Consider the following 18,453-nt stretch of genomic DNA (forward strand, 5'->3'; position numbering starts at 1 on the left):
TCTGGGGGTCAGGGGACAGGGAGCAGTGGGGGTTGGATGGGGCAGGAGTCTGGGGGGGGCAGGAAGCAGTGGGGATCGGATAGCGGGCAGGAACCTGGCCACACCCAGCCTCCACACCATTTCCAAACCCTCATGTGGCCTTCGGGCCAAAAGCTTTGCCCACCTCTGAACTAGGAGGAAGGAGGCCTAAGAGAAGGAGAGCGGAGCATCCCTCGTGCTTCCTCTTACTTGGAAGTGTCTGTTTGAAGAACTGAGCGTAGTCAGAGTAGAATAAACTTGTTAATATTATATAAATAAATAATATGTAAATATGTATGTAGAGAAATGTTTGATGACATAATTTTTTTGCAATGTGTAACTCATACTTAGGCCCGTCCCTCGCATTAGCCTTAGGTCCCTAGAGGTCTATCTCTAGGATAGAGCAGCTGGTGGCTTTAACCATAGATACCTGTGGTCAGTAGCTGCCCCGATTCTGCTGCTGGGAATGTGGCCGCCCTGGCCGGGGGAGCAGGGAGATGCAGCAGGGGAGGAGGCAGAAAAGCAGCGAGACGGGAGAACCCAAGGGGACTGTCTGTGACTTCATGTTCAGGATGTTCTAGTGCTTGAGTGTTCTCACTTGATACCTGGGAGGTGAAGTCTAAATACAGGACACACACCCAGTGGGAGGTCTGTGCCCTGGTTTATAACTGTTTGCCCTGAGGTTGGTACTCACGTTCGTGAGCTGCTGCACACAGCTTGGTGGGAGAACTGAACATGGGCCTCCCACATACCAGCTGAGTGCTCTCACCATAGGGCTAAGTGTTATAAGGCAGGTGATAGCACCAAAACCACCTCCTTCTCGCCGCCATTCTGTGGAGCGAGGCAGGTGCCTACCTCATTCCAGCAAGAAACACCTTAGGCGCCTGAGCCACCTCACTTCAGATGCAGGGTTCCCATCTGTGGGTTGCTAAGCAGACACAGACGCCCCTCTGCAGCCCCGATTTAGGCATGTGTCTGTGAGAGGGGGCAGGGCTTAGGACACCCCTCCCCTCTTGTTCCTTCTCCCATTGGCTAGCTTGGTGGCTCCCCGCCTAGTGATTTTGTGAATCGCACTGTAAGGTGCCAGTGATGCCCATGCATTGTATAGGGCGTTTAGGCCCCTAATTCAGCTTTGCAGAGTTGCAGACTATGATTTTTTAGTTTCCTACAAATTAAGCCCAGTGATGCTCAGTACTGCAACACCACTGGGAGCCCCCAGTGAGATCTAAGGACACAGATCTGTACAAACCGCTCCCTGCTGCTGCTGTTTCTCCCCCGCCCAACCCTGATTGATTCATTCTGTGTCCCTGCCACCCCCACCTCTGCCAATGCCCAGCCCAGCTGTTAGTTCTGCCCCCTGCCCAGCCCCCACCTCTGCCCCTCAGGGCTGCAGGGGAGGGGAGGGGATTCCACAGGTCATAGAGATGAGGCGCCAGGTTCTGGGTAGATGGGAGTCCTCCAAGGTCATAGAGACTGGGGTCCATGATGCTAGAGAGGCTGATTTCTGGTTCCCCCCTCTGCTGTGTGTCTCAGGGACACAGTCGGAGCCAGGTGTCTCTGTCCCACACCCAGAACCAGGGTCGGATTCTCTCCCCAGGGATGGAGCCCGGCGGGAAAGTGAAGATCGGGGCCTCGTCACCAGCATCAATAAATGTCACCTGCCCCCGGTCACAGTCCAGACAAACCCGGATCCTGCTGGGGGCCCGGCTCAGGGGCACGGGGGGTGTCACAGGGGAGGTGAGAGCCCGGAACCGATCCCCCAACCGCCTCACAGCCCAGATCCCCCCCTCAGGGCTACGGCTGATCCCTCTCTTCCTCCTCACAGACTCTTTGGCCACCCCCACAGCCCAGAGTTCCCCATCCCCCACCTCCACCTCCCAGCAATGTCTCCCCGAGGTGAATCCCTCACAGCCCAGCACACACAGCGCAGTGTCAAATCTCTCAGGGTTGTTAGGCAGTCGCTGCCATATGTCTCCGTATCTCACATGTTTCCGATCCTCAGACAGGACGAGTTGGGGATGAGCCGTGTCTGGATCCAGAGTCACATTCGCTGGGGGGGGGGGGGAGAGAATCAGAGCATTAGGGGCAGAGCTCAGCCCTGGGGGAGGGTTTCATGGTGTCAGTGACAGAATCTGCCCCAGCTGGGGAGTGACTCTGAATCTCCTTCCTCCAGGATTTACCCATCTGCTCTGAGATCTCAGCACAGTGCTGAGGAGATTCACTCCCCCGGCAGAGATGTGTCAGTGACAGGAACAGCTGGGCCAGGCCTGAGACTCAGAATCTCTCCCCTCCTTCCCCCACATCTCCCCAGGGAGGGGATAGAGACTCTGGGAGCCCCCAGCAGATGGTAAAACTCAGTGAACTTTGACAGAACTCCCCTCCCCCTCCCCCCTTAAATCTCTCTGTGTCCCAGCTGCCCCTGCTGTGCTGGACTTTGCTATGGGGCCTCCCCACTGCACCCGGCCTGCTCTGAAATGTCACAGCTGGGACAGCAACAGGCCAAATGGTACCAGGATTGAACCCGCCGAGAATGTCACTGCTGAGCAGTAGTCCCAGCACAAAAGTACGTTATCCTGGGAGACTGAGGGGCTAAACAAGGGAAGCAGGTTCATGGTAGAAGCTATGAGTGTGGGGGGAGCCAGGACAAATGAAGGTTTTGTGGGTCCGTGGGCCATAGCAAGTAAGGGCCCCTCCCCACCCCTTCTGCCTGTAGCACCCCCCCACACACACACTCCTGCTGGGGAATCAGGGCTGGGGCATGGGGGTGTGTGCCCTGCTCTGCCCACCTGGTGCTCCAGCTGCAGAGCAGGGCAAGACCCCGCACCCTGACACCATTCCCTGGCTGGAGTGCTGGGCGGATGGGGGAGTGGGGCAAGCCCCCAAGCCCTGACCCCACTCTCTGGCAGGAGCAGTGGGCAGGCAGAGCGGGTTGGGGCACAGAGACACCCATTTTTCTGGAGCCCCTGGGCACAGGCCCCATTGTCCCAGTGGCAAATCCGCCACTAGGGAGGAGGTACAGAATAGGTGGCTGGTGGAAAAAGAGAGAGGGTCATGCTAGGGATGGGGAGGCTGACTTGACGTCCTATTTACTAGAGATGGGACCATGCTGGGGTCATGGTGGATGGAGACAGGAGAAAAGAGACAAGCTCACAGCGCTGATCACAGGAGCTTCCCAGATCTGTATAATGGAGCTAGTGGAGCCCTTGTCTGTGATCAAGGCTCTGTTCCTCTGCTTGAGACAGGAGCAAGGGTCTCACACAGACACAGTCCCTGATCACCCCGTCAGTGTAGGGTAACTGCAGAGCTCCTGGCTTTCTTCACAGGGGAAAAGATGAAGGAAGAAACAAAGGAACGCTGGAGATTGGACATCAGCACAGGAACATAAAACAAACTCCCCCTGGAGAAGTGGCTGTGGAGGTGCATGTCCTACTGGTTCTGTACATTGAGTGGCAGCTGCTATCACAGATCTCTGCAGGGTGCAGTGTACATGCCAGCGGTGGAGGGGAAGGAGGAGTAGATGCAATATTCTATAGATTCATAATGGTGTGGTAGGACATAGGCACAAACCCCACCTCACCTTGTGATGCACCGTTAAATGAAGGGTGCAGGGGAGGTCTGCCCTGAACTATCACGTTCACTCCCATATACAAGGAAAAAGAGGCACATTACCTCATGGGAACAGAGATTTGGACATTGATAAAATATGATCTTTAATTACCTTCTTCTATAGGTGCCAGGGATCTTCTCCACCCTAAAACCAGCCACATAATTACAGAGGAGAGCAGATCTGAATATGTATTGCATGATTCAATATTGTACAAACTAATACACTGAGGGAAAGAGAAAGTTCTAAGTTCATCAGAACCTGCACTGGGTTGCCTGAGTGTTTCTCTCCCAGGGTTGATCTTCACTGCAGGGTTAGCTCTTATCTTATCTGGCTGTTGCCCCAACCTGTTTAATGCGCAAGCACAAAAACTCTGACTCGAGTTTGGTGGTGCTGGCAAGACTTTGGGTAGAGGCTATAGCCCAGGTACCACTTTAATTCAGGTTGGTTAGATGCCTACTTTGCAGTGTGGAGGGAAGATAATCATCTCAGGTGCTGATAGTCCACCAGTGCGTTCGCATAATTCCTCCTGGGCAATATTTTTTTGGCCATTACCTACTTTACTACAGTATTACTTATCAATTTTTCAAATTAGCTTTTGGTGTGAAAATCATCCAGTTTAGTCTTTCCCCACATTTTATAAAGTTACATTAACAAACAAACCCCCAAAGAATGATGATGATGATAATAATAATAATAATAATAATTAATAATAAAAAGGCAAGCAAACTAAAAATGTTTCCTATTGCAATAATTTTAAAATTTAAATTTAAAAGCAAACAGCCCCACCACAATTAAACAAACAGCCACATGAGACTCCAAACTGGTACAAAAAGTTTCTTTTCAGAGGAAGGACAATGACACTTACTTATCTCGTTATCTCGTTTCTCTGAAAATGAAAGAGAAAAAAATAGTATTTTTTTAGGCATTTCCCTTTTCTTATGTTTTATTTCTCTTTATCATCAGTACAACAGAAAAGGCTGAGAGAAATCAACATCTTCTTCAGGACATCAGACAAGAGGATCCAGTGGTACCTTCTGGTCTTAAACTCTGTGACTCTATTGCATATCAGTTTTTCAAATTAGCTTTTGGTGTGAAATCTTTCCACTTTAGTGGTTCCCCACATTTTACACAATTACACTGACCCTTCCACAAAATAATAATAATAATCATAATCATAATCATAATAAAAAGCAAGTAAACAAAAAGAGAGGTTTCATATTACAACAAATTGTAGAAGTTACATTTTACAGTGAACTCCACAACATTTAAACAAACTACCACATGAAGATCCAATTACAAAAAAAAAATAATCCTTGTCAGAGGAAGGATAATGACACTTACCAATTTCTATATCTCGTTTGCCTAAAAATTAAACAGACACAAAATGTTTTTAGATGTTTTGCTTTTCTTAAGTTTTATTTCTCTTTATCATCACTATGATAGTTAAGACAGGTTACTTCCATTCAATCTCTTCTTCAGGAACTCAGACAAGACCAGTGGTGCCCAAGCTTTTCCGATCACACACCCCTGGCAGTAATGGAATCTGTCTGCTCCCCCCTTCCATTGCTGCCCAGTTGGCTCAGCAGAGGAGCTTGGGCTGAAGGCGGAGCTGGGTGCAGAACTGGGGATAGGGGAGGAGCTGGGGCTACAGGCAGAGCTGGTGAGGGGGAGGAGAGGGACTTTGGTAGGAACTGGTCTGGGGACAGAGCAGGGGGAGGACTGGAACTGTGGCAGGAGCTGGAGTTTGGCAGGGGGGTAGGCGACAGAGCGCAGCCGCAGATAGGATTGGATCTGGGCTGGGGGCTGGGTGGGGCTCCCTCCCCTCTCCCCAAGGGGGCTGGCAGGGACCCTGCCTTTCACCTGTTCAGGGCCGGATTAAGAAAGGGGCTTTAGGGGCTGCAGCCCAGGGCCCCAGGGAAAGGGAGGCCCCGCAATATGATCTCCAGACGGCCAAAAGTGAAGAACTTTTTGCAGGGCCACCTTAGCCCGGGGCCATGGGCTGCAGCCACTGAAGCCCCTGCATTCCAGCCTAGCCTGGCATTGGCTGGGAGGAGGCTCTGCATTCTGTGCCCCTCCCCCCCACTGCTGGGCTGGAGCTGCAAGTGCTGGAAAACTCTGTCCGAGAGCTTCCTTCACTTGCAGGCGCCGCCCCTGCAGCTCCCATTGGCCAGGAATTACAGCCAATGGTAGCTGTGGGGGGCGGTGCCTGCATGCAAGCACCAGGACAGTGTGCGGAGCTGCCTGCTCTCCCCTTCCTGGGGCCTGAGCCACCAAAAGGGAGCTGTCCTAGGTAAGTGCCCCGCACCACAGCCCCCTGTCCTGCCCCACACTATAGCCCTGAGCCCCCTCCCACACCCTAACTCCCTTCAAGACTCCACACCCCCAACCTCCTGCCCTGAGCCCTCTCCCACCCTCCAATCCCCTTGGCACTAGCCTGGAGCCCCCTCCTGCATCTGAAAGCCCTAATCCCCAGCTGCACCCCCAAGCCCTCACCCCCAGTTGGGGCCCTCACCCTCTTCCACACGCACCCATTGCCCCAAGCCACAGGCCCCTCCTGCACTCTGAATCCCACATTTTTGGCCCTACCCTGGAGCCTAGGGCGCCTACAAACGCTAATAGTCCCGGGCCCCCAGAAGAGTTAATCTGGCCATGCGCCTGCTTGAACAGTCCTCCACATGCCCCTAGGGGCCTGCCCCACAGTCTGCAGACCTCTGCACTAGAGGATCCAGTCATCCCTTCTGGTCTTAAACACCATGACTCTATAACTGTATTGCTTAGCAATTTTTCAAATGAACTTTGTGTGAAATTGATCCAGTTTAGTCTTTCCCCACATTTTATAAAGCCATATTAAAGTTGACCCACACACACGTTACCAAAAGACTGATAATAATAACAAAGTAAGCAAACAAAAAAGATTTCTTACTGTAGCAATTTTAAGTTAAATTTAAAATCAAACACCTCCACCACCACTGCTCCACAAACTCCCACATTAGAATCCAAACTGGTACAAAAAGTTCCTTGCCATAGGAAGGACAATGACACTTACTTATCTCTTTATCTCGTTTGTCTAAAAATTAAAGAGAAATAAATAGATATTTTTGTTACGTAGTTCCCTTTCCTTATGTTTTATTTCTCTTTATCATCAATACAACAGTAAAGGCTCAGAGAAATCAACCTCCTTTTCAGGACATCAGACAAGAGGATCCAGGGCTCTCTTCTGGTCTTAAATTCTGAGATGCTATTGCTTATCAGTTTTTCAAATTAGATTTTGGTGTGAAATCTATTAAATTTAGCGTTGCCCCACATTTTATACAATTATACCCCTTCTACAAAAGAATAATAATAAAAAGCAAGTAAACAAACAAGGGGTTTCATATTGCAACAATATTGTAAAAGTTAAATGTAATATTAAACAACTCCAAACCATTTAAACAAACTCCGACATGAAGATCCACTTAAAAAAAAATCCTTGTCAGAGGAAGGATAATGACATTTACCAATTTCTGTATCTCTTTTGCCTAAAAATTAAACAGAAATACACATATTGTTTGTTAGGTGTTTCCCTTTTCTTGTTTTATTTCTCTTTATCATCAATATGACAGTTAAGACTGAGAGATTATTTCTATTCAAACTCCTCTTAAGGAGATCAGACTAGATCAGTGGTGCCAAAACTTTTCCTGTCATGCCCCGCACTTACCAGTAATGGAGTCTGTCTGTCTCAGGCCCCCCTGCCCCCTCCATTACACCACAGTTGGCTGAGTCCAGGAGCTTGGGCTGAAAGCAGAGCCGTGGATAAGAGAGGAGCTGGAAATAGAAGTGGAACTGTGCTGGGGGTGGCGAGGGATTGAGGGCAGAGTTGGGCTGGAGGCAGGGCAGGCGGGGAAGTGGAGCTGCAATTGGGGTGGGAGCTGGGTTGGGGGGAAAGTGGAGCTGTGGCTGGGGCAGAGCAGGAAGTGGAGTGGAGATGCAGCTGGGGCCAGACCTGGGCTGGGGGTAGAGCAGGGGACCGAGCAAAGCTTGGGTGGGGTCGGAGCTGGAGTTGGGGCAGAGAGGGGCTGGGTGGCACTACCTCTCCATGCCCCATGGGGGCTGGCTAGGGCCCTGCCATGGACCCCGTCCCCCAAACAGTCCTTCGTGCACTCCTAGCAGGGCACACCCCACAGTTTTTTAGAATACTGGACAAGAGGATCCAGTCATTCTCTCTGATCTTAAATTCTGTGATTCTATTATTATATTGCTTATCAATTCTTCAAATTAACTTTTAGTGTGAAATTCATCCAGTTTAGTCTTTCTCCCCAATTCATGAAGTTTCATTTAAAAAACCCCACACACCATGAAAAGAATGATAATAACTATAATAAAAAGCATGAAGCAAACAAATGAAAAAGGTTCTCTATTGCAATAATTTTAAAACAAATTTAAAAGCAAACACCTCCACCACAATTAAACAAGCTCCCACATGAGGATTCAATCTGGTATTAAAGTTTTCTTGTTGGAGGAAGGATAATGACACTTACCAATTTCTGTATCTCTTTTGCCTAAAAATTAAACAGAAATACACATATCGTTTGTTAGGAATTTCCCTTGTCTTATGTTTCATTTCCTTTTATCTTCAGTACAATTACAGCTGAGAGATTATTATTTCTATTCAACTTCTTCTTAAGGACATCACACTAGACAATCCAGTCATCCCTTCTGGTCTTAAACTCTGTGACTCTATTGCTATCAATTTTTTACATTAGCTTTTGCTGTGAAATGCATCCGTTTAATCTTTCCCCATGTTTTATAAAGTTACATTACAAAACAAACCCCTACAAACTCTAACAAGAATTATAGTAATAATAAAAAAGAAGCAAACAAATGTAAAAGATTTCATATTGCAACAATTTTGAAAGTTACATTTGAAAACAACCATCCACCACAATTAAACTCCCACATGAGGATCCAAATTGGTACAAAAATTTCTTAGAGGAAGGACAATGACACTTACTTATTTCTTTATCTCGTTTCTCTAAAAAAATGTAAGAAATAAGTAGATACTTTTGTTAGGCATTTACATTTTTTTATTTTATTTCTCTTTATCATCAATATGACAGTAAAGGCCGAGAGAAATCAACCTCCTTTTCCGGACATCAGACAAGAGGATCAGTGGGCCCTTCTGGTCTTAAACTCTGCGACTCTATTGCTTATCAGTTTTTCAAATTAAATTTTGGTCTGTAATCTATCCAATTTAGTGCTTGCCCACATTTTATCATGTTACTGAACATAAGAACATAAGAATGGCCGTACCGGGTCAGACCGAAGGTCCATCCAGCCCAGTATCCTGTCTACTGACAGTGGCCAATGCCAGGTGCCCCAGAGGGAGTGAACCTAGCAGGCAATGATCAAGTGATCTCTCTCCTGCCATCCATTTCCATCTTCTGACAAACAGAGGTTAGGGCACCATCCCTTACCCATCCTGGCTAAGAGCCATTTATGGACTTAACCACCATGAATTTATCCAGTTCTCTTTTAAACGCTGTTATAGTCCTAGCCTTCACAACCTCCTCAGGCAAGGAGTTCCACAAGTTGACTGTGCTCTGTGTGAAGAAGAACTTCCTTTTATTTCTTTTAAACCTGCTGCCTATTAATTTCATTTGATAACCCCTAGTTCTTGTGTTATGGGAATAAGTAAATAACTTTGCCTTAGCTACTTTCTCCATATCACTCATAATTTTATATATCTCTATCATATCCCCCCCTTAGTCTCCTCTTTTCCAAGCTGAAGAGTTTTAGCCTCTTTAATCTTTCCTCATATGGGACCCTCTCCAAACCCCTAATCATTTTACGTGCCCTTTTCTGAACCTTTTCTAGTGCCAGTATATCTTTTTTGAGATGAGGAGACCACATCTGTACACAGTATTCAAGATGTGAGCGTACATAAGGGCAAGAATATATTCTCTGTCTTATTCTCTATCCCCTTTTTAATGATTCCTAACATCCTGTTTGCTTTTTTGACCGTCTCTGCACACTGCGGGGACGTCTCCAGAGAACAATCCACAATGACTGCAAGAACTTTTTCCTGATTAGCTGTAGCTAAATTAGCCCCCATCATATTGTATGTATAATTGGGGTTATTTTTCCAATGTGCATTACTTTACATATATCCACATTAAATTTCATTTGCCATTTTGTTGCCCAATCACTTAGTTTTGTGAGATCTTTTTAAAATTCTTCACAGTCTGCTTTGGTCTTAAATACTGTAACCTCCCCCAACCAAAAAGAAACAATAATTAAAAAAGCAAACATGCAAACAAAACAAAATCAGGCTAAATGTTGCAACAGAAGTGTAAAAGTTAAATTGAAAAGTGAACAATTCCACAACAATTAAACAAACTCCCACATGTCAGAAGAAGATTAATGACACTTACCAACTTCTATATCTCGTTTGCCTAAAAATTAAACAGAAAGACCCATATTGTATGTTAGGAGTTTCCCCTTTCTTTTGTTTTATTTCTCATTATCATCAGTATGATAATTAAGGTTTAGAAACTATTTCTATTCATTTTCCTCTTCAGGAGGTCAGATGAGATGATCTGGTTGTCTCTTCTGGTCTTAAACTCTGTGATTCTATTACACTCATAGAATCATTAGAATGAAAGTCTAATCCTCCGCACTTGTGGCAGGACTAAGTATTAGCTATTCTAGACTACCCTGACAGGTGTTTGTCTAACCTGCTCTTAAAAAGCTCCAATGAAGGAGATTCTACATCCTCCTTTATTCTATTTATTCCCTACTCTGCCTGTTAGGAAATTTTTCCTAATGACCAGCCTATACCTCCCTCACTGCAATTTAAGCCCCTTGCTTCTTGTCCTGTCCTGTCCTCAGAGGTTAATGAGAACAATTTATCTCCCACCTTCTTGTAACCATTTTTCATATACTTGAAAACTGGTATCATGTCCCCCCATCACCCTTCTCTTCTCCAGACTAAACAAACCCACCTCCCTGCCCCTCTGATTAAAAGAGGGCCAGAACTCAAAGACTTGCCCATTGGGAGGGAGCACTAAGTGTGTTAACCACTAGGCCACCTAACCCACCAATGACTCTATTACACTCCTACAGGGGGATACAATTGTGTACAAACATTTCTTCTGAGGGAAGAAAAAGACACTGATCAATTTCTAGATCTCGTTTCACTATAACATAAACAGAAATAGATATCAAAATTGTTATGAGCTTTCCTTCCCTTATATGTTATTTCTCTTGATCATCAATACAAAGTTAAGGCTGGATGATTATTTCTATTCAACTTCCTTTTTTCTATTGCTTCCCCACAAACACCCCCCCCCAATAACATTTTAGTGTGAAGTTTATGTAGTTTAGACTTAATCTAGGTTTATACACTTTGGGGTAACACACCCTGTCCTGGGGCCCAGCCCCTTCCCATTCAGGAAGAGACAAAAACTCCTCTGGGCTCAAGTGACCTCATTCCTACAGGGCCTGCTCCACTTGGAAGAAATGATCTTCAAAGGGAGAGGTTGTCACAGGAGGGGGCAGTGACCAGGAGGGAGGCTGCTGGAACTCAGGGGAGCTGAGTCTTGCAACAGAGCCATTCGGAGGAAGACAACTTACCTAGGCTATTCCGTGGGGCTGGGGAGGGGAAGCTATGACCTTTGCTGGAAAAATTCCAAGCCCTAGTGGGCTGCCCTGTCCCTTCCACAAAGAAGCAGGTGCCAGGTCCTCTCCCCTGCTAATCTCCTGGGGCGCCCTGAGCCTCATGGGGGCCCCCAAAGCTGGAGCCCAGGGCAGTTGCCCCTTAGCTCCCCCCCACCTCCGTCAGCTGATGGGGGGGGACAAAAAGTCAGCTGTGTGTGGGCCTTGCCAGTAGATGGCTCTTACCAGAGCGGCGCACTGGTCCTCACCAGCCTACTTTCACCTCTGTCTCCACTGATATGGGGACTAAGGGCCAGACACCTAAGCAACACCCATACTTAGGTCGCTTAGCCTGCCCAGAGAGCAAACAGTCCTTTCCCCTCCACTGGGTAACAATACCCATATAGCAGAAACTGAGGTACACACGGGTTTCATAAAAATATTGCAGAAAATTCCCACTTCATCACACCTTCCTGAACCAGCCAGACCTGTATAGTTTTTTGAAAGACTCTGAGGCTGAGGGCTCATCTGCGCTGAAAACTTACACCCCTCAGACATATAGCTATGTCGACCCAACCCCCTATTTGGAAGGACTTTTAAAAGGAATGGGTCTCTGGAAACATCCAAACAGGCCCTAAAATGGTCCAACCTATTACACACACATCAGCACAGCGAAGTAAAAATAGATCAGAGAAAACAACAAATCGATACACAGTTGTGTGACTGGTCAACAATTGTAATTGTGGGAAAAGGGAAATTGAAACTTACCAACTTCTTCAGTAAGTTTCCCTTAAAAATATAGAAATAAATATAAATTATTTTCCTTTCTTGCTTCATGAAACAGACAACATTGTATCGGTACAAAATTAATTAGGAGCATGGAGGGACAAGCCCAATTTATTTGGAAATTGGACAGATATTTTTTATGGATGAAATGAACCCGGAGCATGGACAGCTGTGTCTGAGTTATGTGACAGGAAAAAAGAGATGGAGTACAAATCTGAGAACCTTCTCTCAAGTGGAACCAGAGACAGACAGTGATAACTGCCTGAGAACTGGAAAGAGAGGGAAATGAAGGACCAAGTGGAACACAGATGTGTCTGCTCTGATCCAATTATCTGGTTCAGTTCTATTGTCTGAGACTCTCCTCCCTTCTATCTCTCCAAGAAGCCCATAGACAATGCTGTAGCCATGGTCAAAAATTGTATTTGTGGAAAAAGGGATACTGAAACTTACCAACGTCTTCAGTAAGTTTCCCTGAAAAGTACAGAAATAAATATAAATTATTCTCATTGCCTTGCTTCAGGAAACAGAGTTAAAAGGCTACGTCCTATCTGTACAAAATTCATTAGGAACATGGAGGGAAAAGTCCAATTTATTTGGAAATTGGGCTGGTGTTCTTTATGGATGAAGTTCAGCAGGGCATGGACAGCTGTGTCTGAGTTATGTGACCGTGGGTTTGTTGTTTTTTTTCTAACTGAGTAACAAAAGAGTTTATTTACTGATTTACTACAAGGGCATGTCTATACGGCTTATCACTGTAATGTCGAGGTGCATTACACTTTATTAGCAATGGAAAAAAAAAAGAGAGAGAGAGGGATGAGGTGAAATAGGAGAGGCTAGGCTTTGCAGAACCTTCTATCAAGTGGGATCAGAGACAGAAAGCAATAGCTGCCTGAGAACTGGGAAGAGAGGGAGATGGAGGACCAAGCAGCACAGAGATGTTTCTGCTATGATCGGATTCAGTTCTATTGTCTGACAATCTTCTCCCTTCTATTCTCTCCCTCGCACCTCTGCCCCCACCCTCTATCAGTAAATTCACATGCATTCTTCTTCTTTATTTAGGACCAGATCAGCAGATCACATGTTCTTTTCGTGTTAAATCCCTAAATTGCCCTTATTTATTTATTAGAAAAAAAACCCTTTATTTACAGTATATTTCTCCCTGTGATATTTACCTTTCATTTTAAACAGATAAACAGTGAGGCCAATGAAACCAAACAAAACCACCAGGATCACACTCAGAGCCACCATCCAGGGATTCACCCTCGGGAAAAAGGAATCTGAAAAACAAAACACCCAGGGCTTGCCTTAGTATGGAAGTGGTGATTAAAAATTTTTTTTCATACAAATACACAAATAGTGCCCAGCAGGACTTGTGTGAGCTAAGAGTGAAAGAACGGCCATGTCTACGCTACACAAAAGACCAGAAACTGTTTTTAAATATGGCTCCAATCAACACAGCTTTACCATTGATTTATCCTTGAAAATACAGCCCTGATTTGTTTCATTGCTATTCAGAGGGCCACAGAGATCAGAGGCAAATTCTCTGCTCGTAAAACCCCATTGACTCTAACAGAGTTATACCAGAAAAGAATTTGGCCCTTAGCAGTAAATAATATTCAGAAACTGCCAGATTAATTAGCATATTTTTGAAAAATCCAGTTACCTCCTAATATTGGGAAAAAACCATAATCACAATTTGTCCAAACACTTGTGCAGCAAATTAACTAATTTCCATTTGCAATTCTTGTGTTCACAGTGATTCGGTCATCTAAACAGGATGGGATTTTCAAATATGCCTAAGGTCTTTTCCACACATGGCTTGTGCTCTGATTTAGTGAACCTGGGAAAACCCTCTTACGGGGTCATTCTTAAATTGGTTCAAGAGTTGACAGCATAAGAGGGTTGCACCAATTTAAATAAATTGATGCACAAAACCTTAAATCATAAGTCAGCTTCATAGTGCTCTATCTCCATTTAGCTGAAGTCGATAAGGAACTGATTGAAGCTAAATCTATTTAGGGCACTCTGAAACTTATACAAGAAGTGTTCACACAAGCAGGTGTCATCCATTAACTAATCAGTATATCTTCGGTGTGTAGAGAAGGGGTAAAATGAGTCCTTTTGTGGATCCGGATCAAAGTAATTTAAAGAATGCAAGTCCCATTGAATGTCAGTAAAAACAACATCACATGACTTAGGTGACATTTCACAAAGGTAATGAAGTTGGTGAAGTGAAAAGATCACTAGAGCCCTGCATGGATACAAAATTGGTATCCGCATCCAATCTGCAATCCCCCAAAATGATGAGGCTATCTGTGAATATAAAGCAGATATATGTGGGTTTACAGGGCTCTACAGAGCACAATCAAGCCAGAGTACAAGATTTACCACATTCAAAAAAATCATTAAGGTGAATTTAAGGTTACAGGAGCCTAGTGCATCAGTGAATTGAGTGAAAGTTCCTTCTCAAAAAGGTTGGAAGGTGTGTGAGTGTGTGCACACGCATGCATGCTAGAATATCAGGAAAGTCAAATTTAAAATTAAATTTACATGAAATTCAAAATGTTCATAGTCTGAATACTCACAATTAAGGGAATCAAATAGCTTAAAATGTAACCCTGTAAAGACACTATCTTCTGTGTTTGTGCATGGATTATGAAATATCCACCACAGATCTTTCAGTTCTTTTCTTCCTATGTTTTGTTTCGTTTCTAGTGGTGGTGAGTTCAGTGTGGGATTTGGATGGTAACTGACCTGCTATATAAACTGCTGATTCCTTTTCTTGATTGAGAACGGTGTTCCTGATGCAACACAACAAGTTTTGGTTTGAATGTTCTATTACAATGAGAGCAGTTTCTGTTTCAAACAGGCCGTTATCTCTTTGGGATGTTGTTTCAGAGAGTGATGGTAAATGTTGCCCACTGCGATCTTTCCACAGCACTTCAGGCTCCGGGTACCAACCAGCTGATTGACAAATCACCCGAATCCCTCCACCTTGGTGACCCTCCACAGAGGTAAGAGGAGCAGAGCCCAGACCTAAGGGGAAATACATAAAGGTGTCAATTCCATATGTTAATAAAGCAGAAGGGACAGTTTGTGGATCCCTTACTCACACTACAAAGCACTAATTCATGCAGGTAGTCAGTAGAAGGGATAAATGAATACTGACTGCAATGTCGGAGATCCCAATACTCATGGACACACAAAAATTTGAACAAATATTTAAAATAGTTTCACTGAGGCAGTGGAGATATTGTCATCTCAACACAGGAGCAACTGAGTGCTGACACCTTTGGAGATATTACCATGTAGATAACTGAATAGGATCTGAACTTTAGAAAATCTGATCATTAGTGCGTTAGATAGATATACTTATTTAAACAAAAAAATCTTATTGGTTCATGGTGAAAGTGTTAAATCAGCAGGGGAAAAATGCTCAGTCTTGTCTAAGAGTGATAAATGCATAATTTCCCCTCCCCACTAGGACACGCTGCACTCCATATCCACCATAGTAATATGATTATGGTATAAGTATGATATAATTATGTTGCATCTTGTACAAGATGGGTCAAGTAAGGTGTCAGTGGAAAAGTTATGATTGGCTGAATGATTATCCTATTTGTATGCATGTATCATTTTTGTGTCTGGAGTTATGAATATTGACTATGCATCTGTATTTCAAATGTGCTTGTTCTGGATAACACCCACAACTAGCCTTTCGGGTACAACAGTGAAGACGCTAGACAGTGCTAATGGCCCATCAGCAAAAACAATGGGCCATGGAAAAGACTTGTTCTCACTGGGGGACACTTCAGACAGACTATGGATAATGGCTGCCATGACTCATCAAGCCTGCAGGGGCATGTGACTAGACCCATGATACTGAACTCCAGTTTGGTACCTGTATTTTTCCACAAACTGGGCTGGGAACTTGGCTTGGAACAAAGGGGTTCCCGCCATATAAAAGAAACTGTAAAAGGGGGAAGTGACATCACCAATTGGCCTCACTTGCCCCACAACTCAACACCTGGATGTACCTCTGGAAGAGCACAGACTTTGAATTGGGGAAGTGCTGGTCCCAGGTGGGAAAGATGGAAACCCTGCCTTTGTATGAAACATCTATAAATTGCTTGTATATCAAATAGGGTGAGACACTTTTTGATTCAAATCCTGTGTGGTATATTAGGCTTAGATTGGGTTTTTGTTTATTTGCTTAATAATCAACTTTGATCTCTTTGCTATCACTTATAATCACTTAAAATCTATTTTATATATATTTTTTTACCTAAAATAGTGTGATTTGAGTGGAGTCAGCTCAGTTAACAAAAGTTTTTGTGTATATTCCTCTCCACATCGAGGGAGGGGCGAAGTGGGTAATTGTAATAATCTTTACTGGTCAGGTTTTTGACCAGGGCAGGATGGTACAGATCCAGGGTCCTAAGTTGGGGAGCTGGGGGGTTTTTTGGCTGAAGCTTCGCTATTGTTGGTTCATGAGTGCCTGGCCAGATGCATTCATGCACAAAGATGGGTGTGGTCCCTGCCTGTGGATGTTGATGTGAGTGCAAGTGTGGAGGGTTTTGCAGCTTGTCACAACATCACGGTGCAAGAGGGAACCCAGACTGGTGAGACAGGGGGCTCAGCTTTACCCCAGTTCCAAATGGTACCCCAGGGGAACCCATCACACCCACCACCACCATCACCATTATACAGTCTTAGCAAATAAGAATACTGCATTTGATTTTAACTACACCTGTGAGGAACAACCAACAGTGAACCAATAAGATGGTCATAAAAGTCTGTCAGTCCCATCTTAGCCACACATCCTAGAAATGACGCAGAGCAACTGGAAGGCCATATGTGTTATGAAGTCTTTCCTCTCTTGACTAAAGACCTCTTTGGGGCCAGTCAAGATTGGGTGAGAAAGTGCCTTGGCCATCCTGAAAATGTTTTTAATAACATGTTGGGAAAGTTTCCAGCATATTTTCCTGGTATGAAAGTGGCTGTTTGCTGAAAGTTAGATACACTGTGTTGTTGTGAAATATTTCACATGCAGGGAGTCACGGTTGTAATAGGAAAGAATAAAGCCTGCAGACCACACACAGCTAAAACTGATAGGAGCTACTGACCTGCTACCTGCAGTTCCAATACAGTTTCTTCATAAAAAGTACCATCTTGAACATAACAGAGGTATCGTCCTTCATCAGCACGTCTGATATTGAGAATCCTCAGGGGAACAATCCCATCTGTGAGTCCGGCTTTCAAAAGCTCTGTCCTTCCCAAATAGTCTGGCATCTGCCGCTCATACTGATCCTTCCCATCACGATACAGGTGCACAAAGGATGCAAACTCAGATCGGAACCATCTCACCTCCATGTTTGCAGCACTCATGCTGGGGGACAGGTGACAGGGTAACACAGTTTCCTGACCCAGGATGGCAGTGACAGGGTCAGAGGGTCCAATCACTGTGAACTTTGCTGGAAAAATGTACCATGAAAGTAACAACAAAAAAAAGCAGGTCAGAGGCAAATGGCAATTTGATATGAAGGACACAGCCAAGAGGTTCCATTTCAGACAAACTTTCCAAAAATTTCAGCCAGGGACAGACACCAGCATGGAACATTTCAGCCTGAATGTTTAAAAGAGAGCAGCGCTCATGGGCAGCGGGACTGGGGCTCTGTTATAAGAACACTCAGCCTCAGTGTATGGCACAGGCACACAGCACTGAGATGGGGCGTGGAGCTGGTAACAGACAAGTTTAGCACATGGCCCAGGCACAGAGCACTGGACACAGTGGGGAGCTAAGAATTGGTAGGCTCAGTGCCTGGCAGAGGCACACAGTGCTGACCTGGGGTGGGAAGCTGAAGACAGGTGTATTCAGTCCATGTCACAGTCACACATCAGAGAAACTGAGGCCTTGTCTACACTACAAGACTATTTCGAATCAACTTAGTTCGAATTTGTGGATTCGACCTTATGAAGTCGAATTTGTGTATCCATACTAAATACACAAATTCGAATTTCTGAGTCCACATTCACGGGGCCAGCGTCGACTTTGGAAGCGGTGCACTGTGGGAAGCTATCCCACAGTTCCCGCAGTCCCTGCTGCCCATTGGAATGCTGGGTAGAGCCCCCAATGCCTGCTGGGGGGAGAAATGTGTCGAGGGTGGTTTTGGGTAACTGTCGTCATTGAACCATCAATCACAAACTCCCTCCCTCCCTCCTTGAAAGCACCTGCGGGCAATCTGTTCGTGCACTTTTCTGGTCAGTGACAGCGCGGACGCCACAGCACTGCAAGCATGGAGCCCGCTGCGATCATCGCCGTTTTCTCCTCCTCGCACTTTATCGTCCACCTCTTCCACAGTCAGCTGCTGAGAAATTGGGCTACTTTTCAATGGTGCTGCAAGCACTGG

General features: G+C 45.3%; 1 protein-coding gene across 1 annotated transcript in view; it reads right to left on the reverse strand.

Moving 5' to 3' along the window:
* The window catches only part of LOC120383512 (butyrophilin subfamily 3 member A2-like), a 51,708-nt gene that overhangs the window by 2,409 nt on the left and 30,846 nt on the right, over nt 1-18,453 (reverse strand). The window contains exons 3-16 of the mRNA XM_039501682.1: nt 17,170-17,517; nt 14,798-15,079; nt 13,216-13,320; nt 12,494-12,514; nt 12,026-12,046; nt 10,036-10,056; nt 8,616-8,636; nt 8,143-8,163; nt 7,123-7,143; nt 6,672-6,692; nt 4,967-4,987; nt 4,491-4,511; nt 3,737-3,769; nt 2,047-2,068 (exon numbers count right to left, since the gene is read on the reverse strand). Coding sequence (XP_039357616.1) covers nt 2,047-2,068; nt 3,737-3,769; nt 4,491-4,511; nt 4,967-4,987; nt 6,672-6,692; nt 7,123-7,143; nt 8,143-8,163; nt 8,616-8,636; nt 10,036-10,056; nt 12,026-12,046; nt 12,494-12,514; nt 13,216-13,320; nt 14,798-15,079; nt 17,170-17,517 — 979 coding nt within the window. The remainder of the gene's footprint in view (nt 1-2,046; nt 2,069-3,736; nt 3,770-4,490; nt 4,512-4,966; nt 4,988-6,671; nt 6,693-7,122; nt 7,144-8,142; nt 8,164-8,615; nt 8,637-10,035; nt 10,057-12,025; nt 12,047-12,493; nt 12,515-13,215; nt 13,321-14,797; nt 15,080-17,169; nt 17,518-18,453) is intronic.

The sequence above is a fragment of the Mauremys reevesii genome, linkage group 15, assembly GCF_016161935.1.
Source record: "Mauremys reevesii isolate NIE-2019 linkage group 15, ASM1616193v1, whole genome shotgun sequence".
NCBI classification, from domain to species: Eukaryota; Metazoa; Chordata; order Testudines; family Geoemydidae; genus Mauremys; species Mauremys reevesii.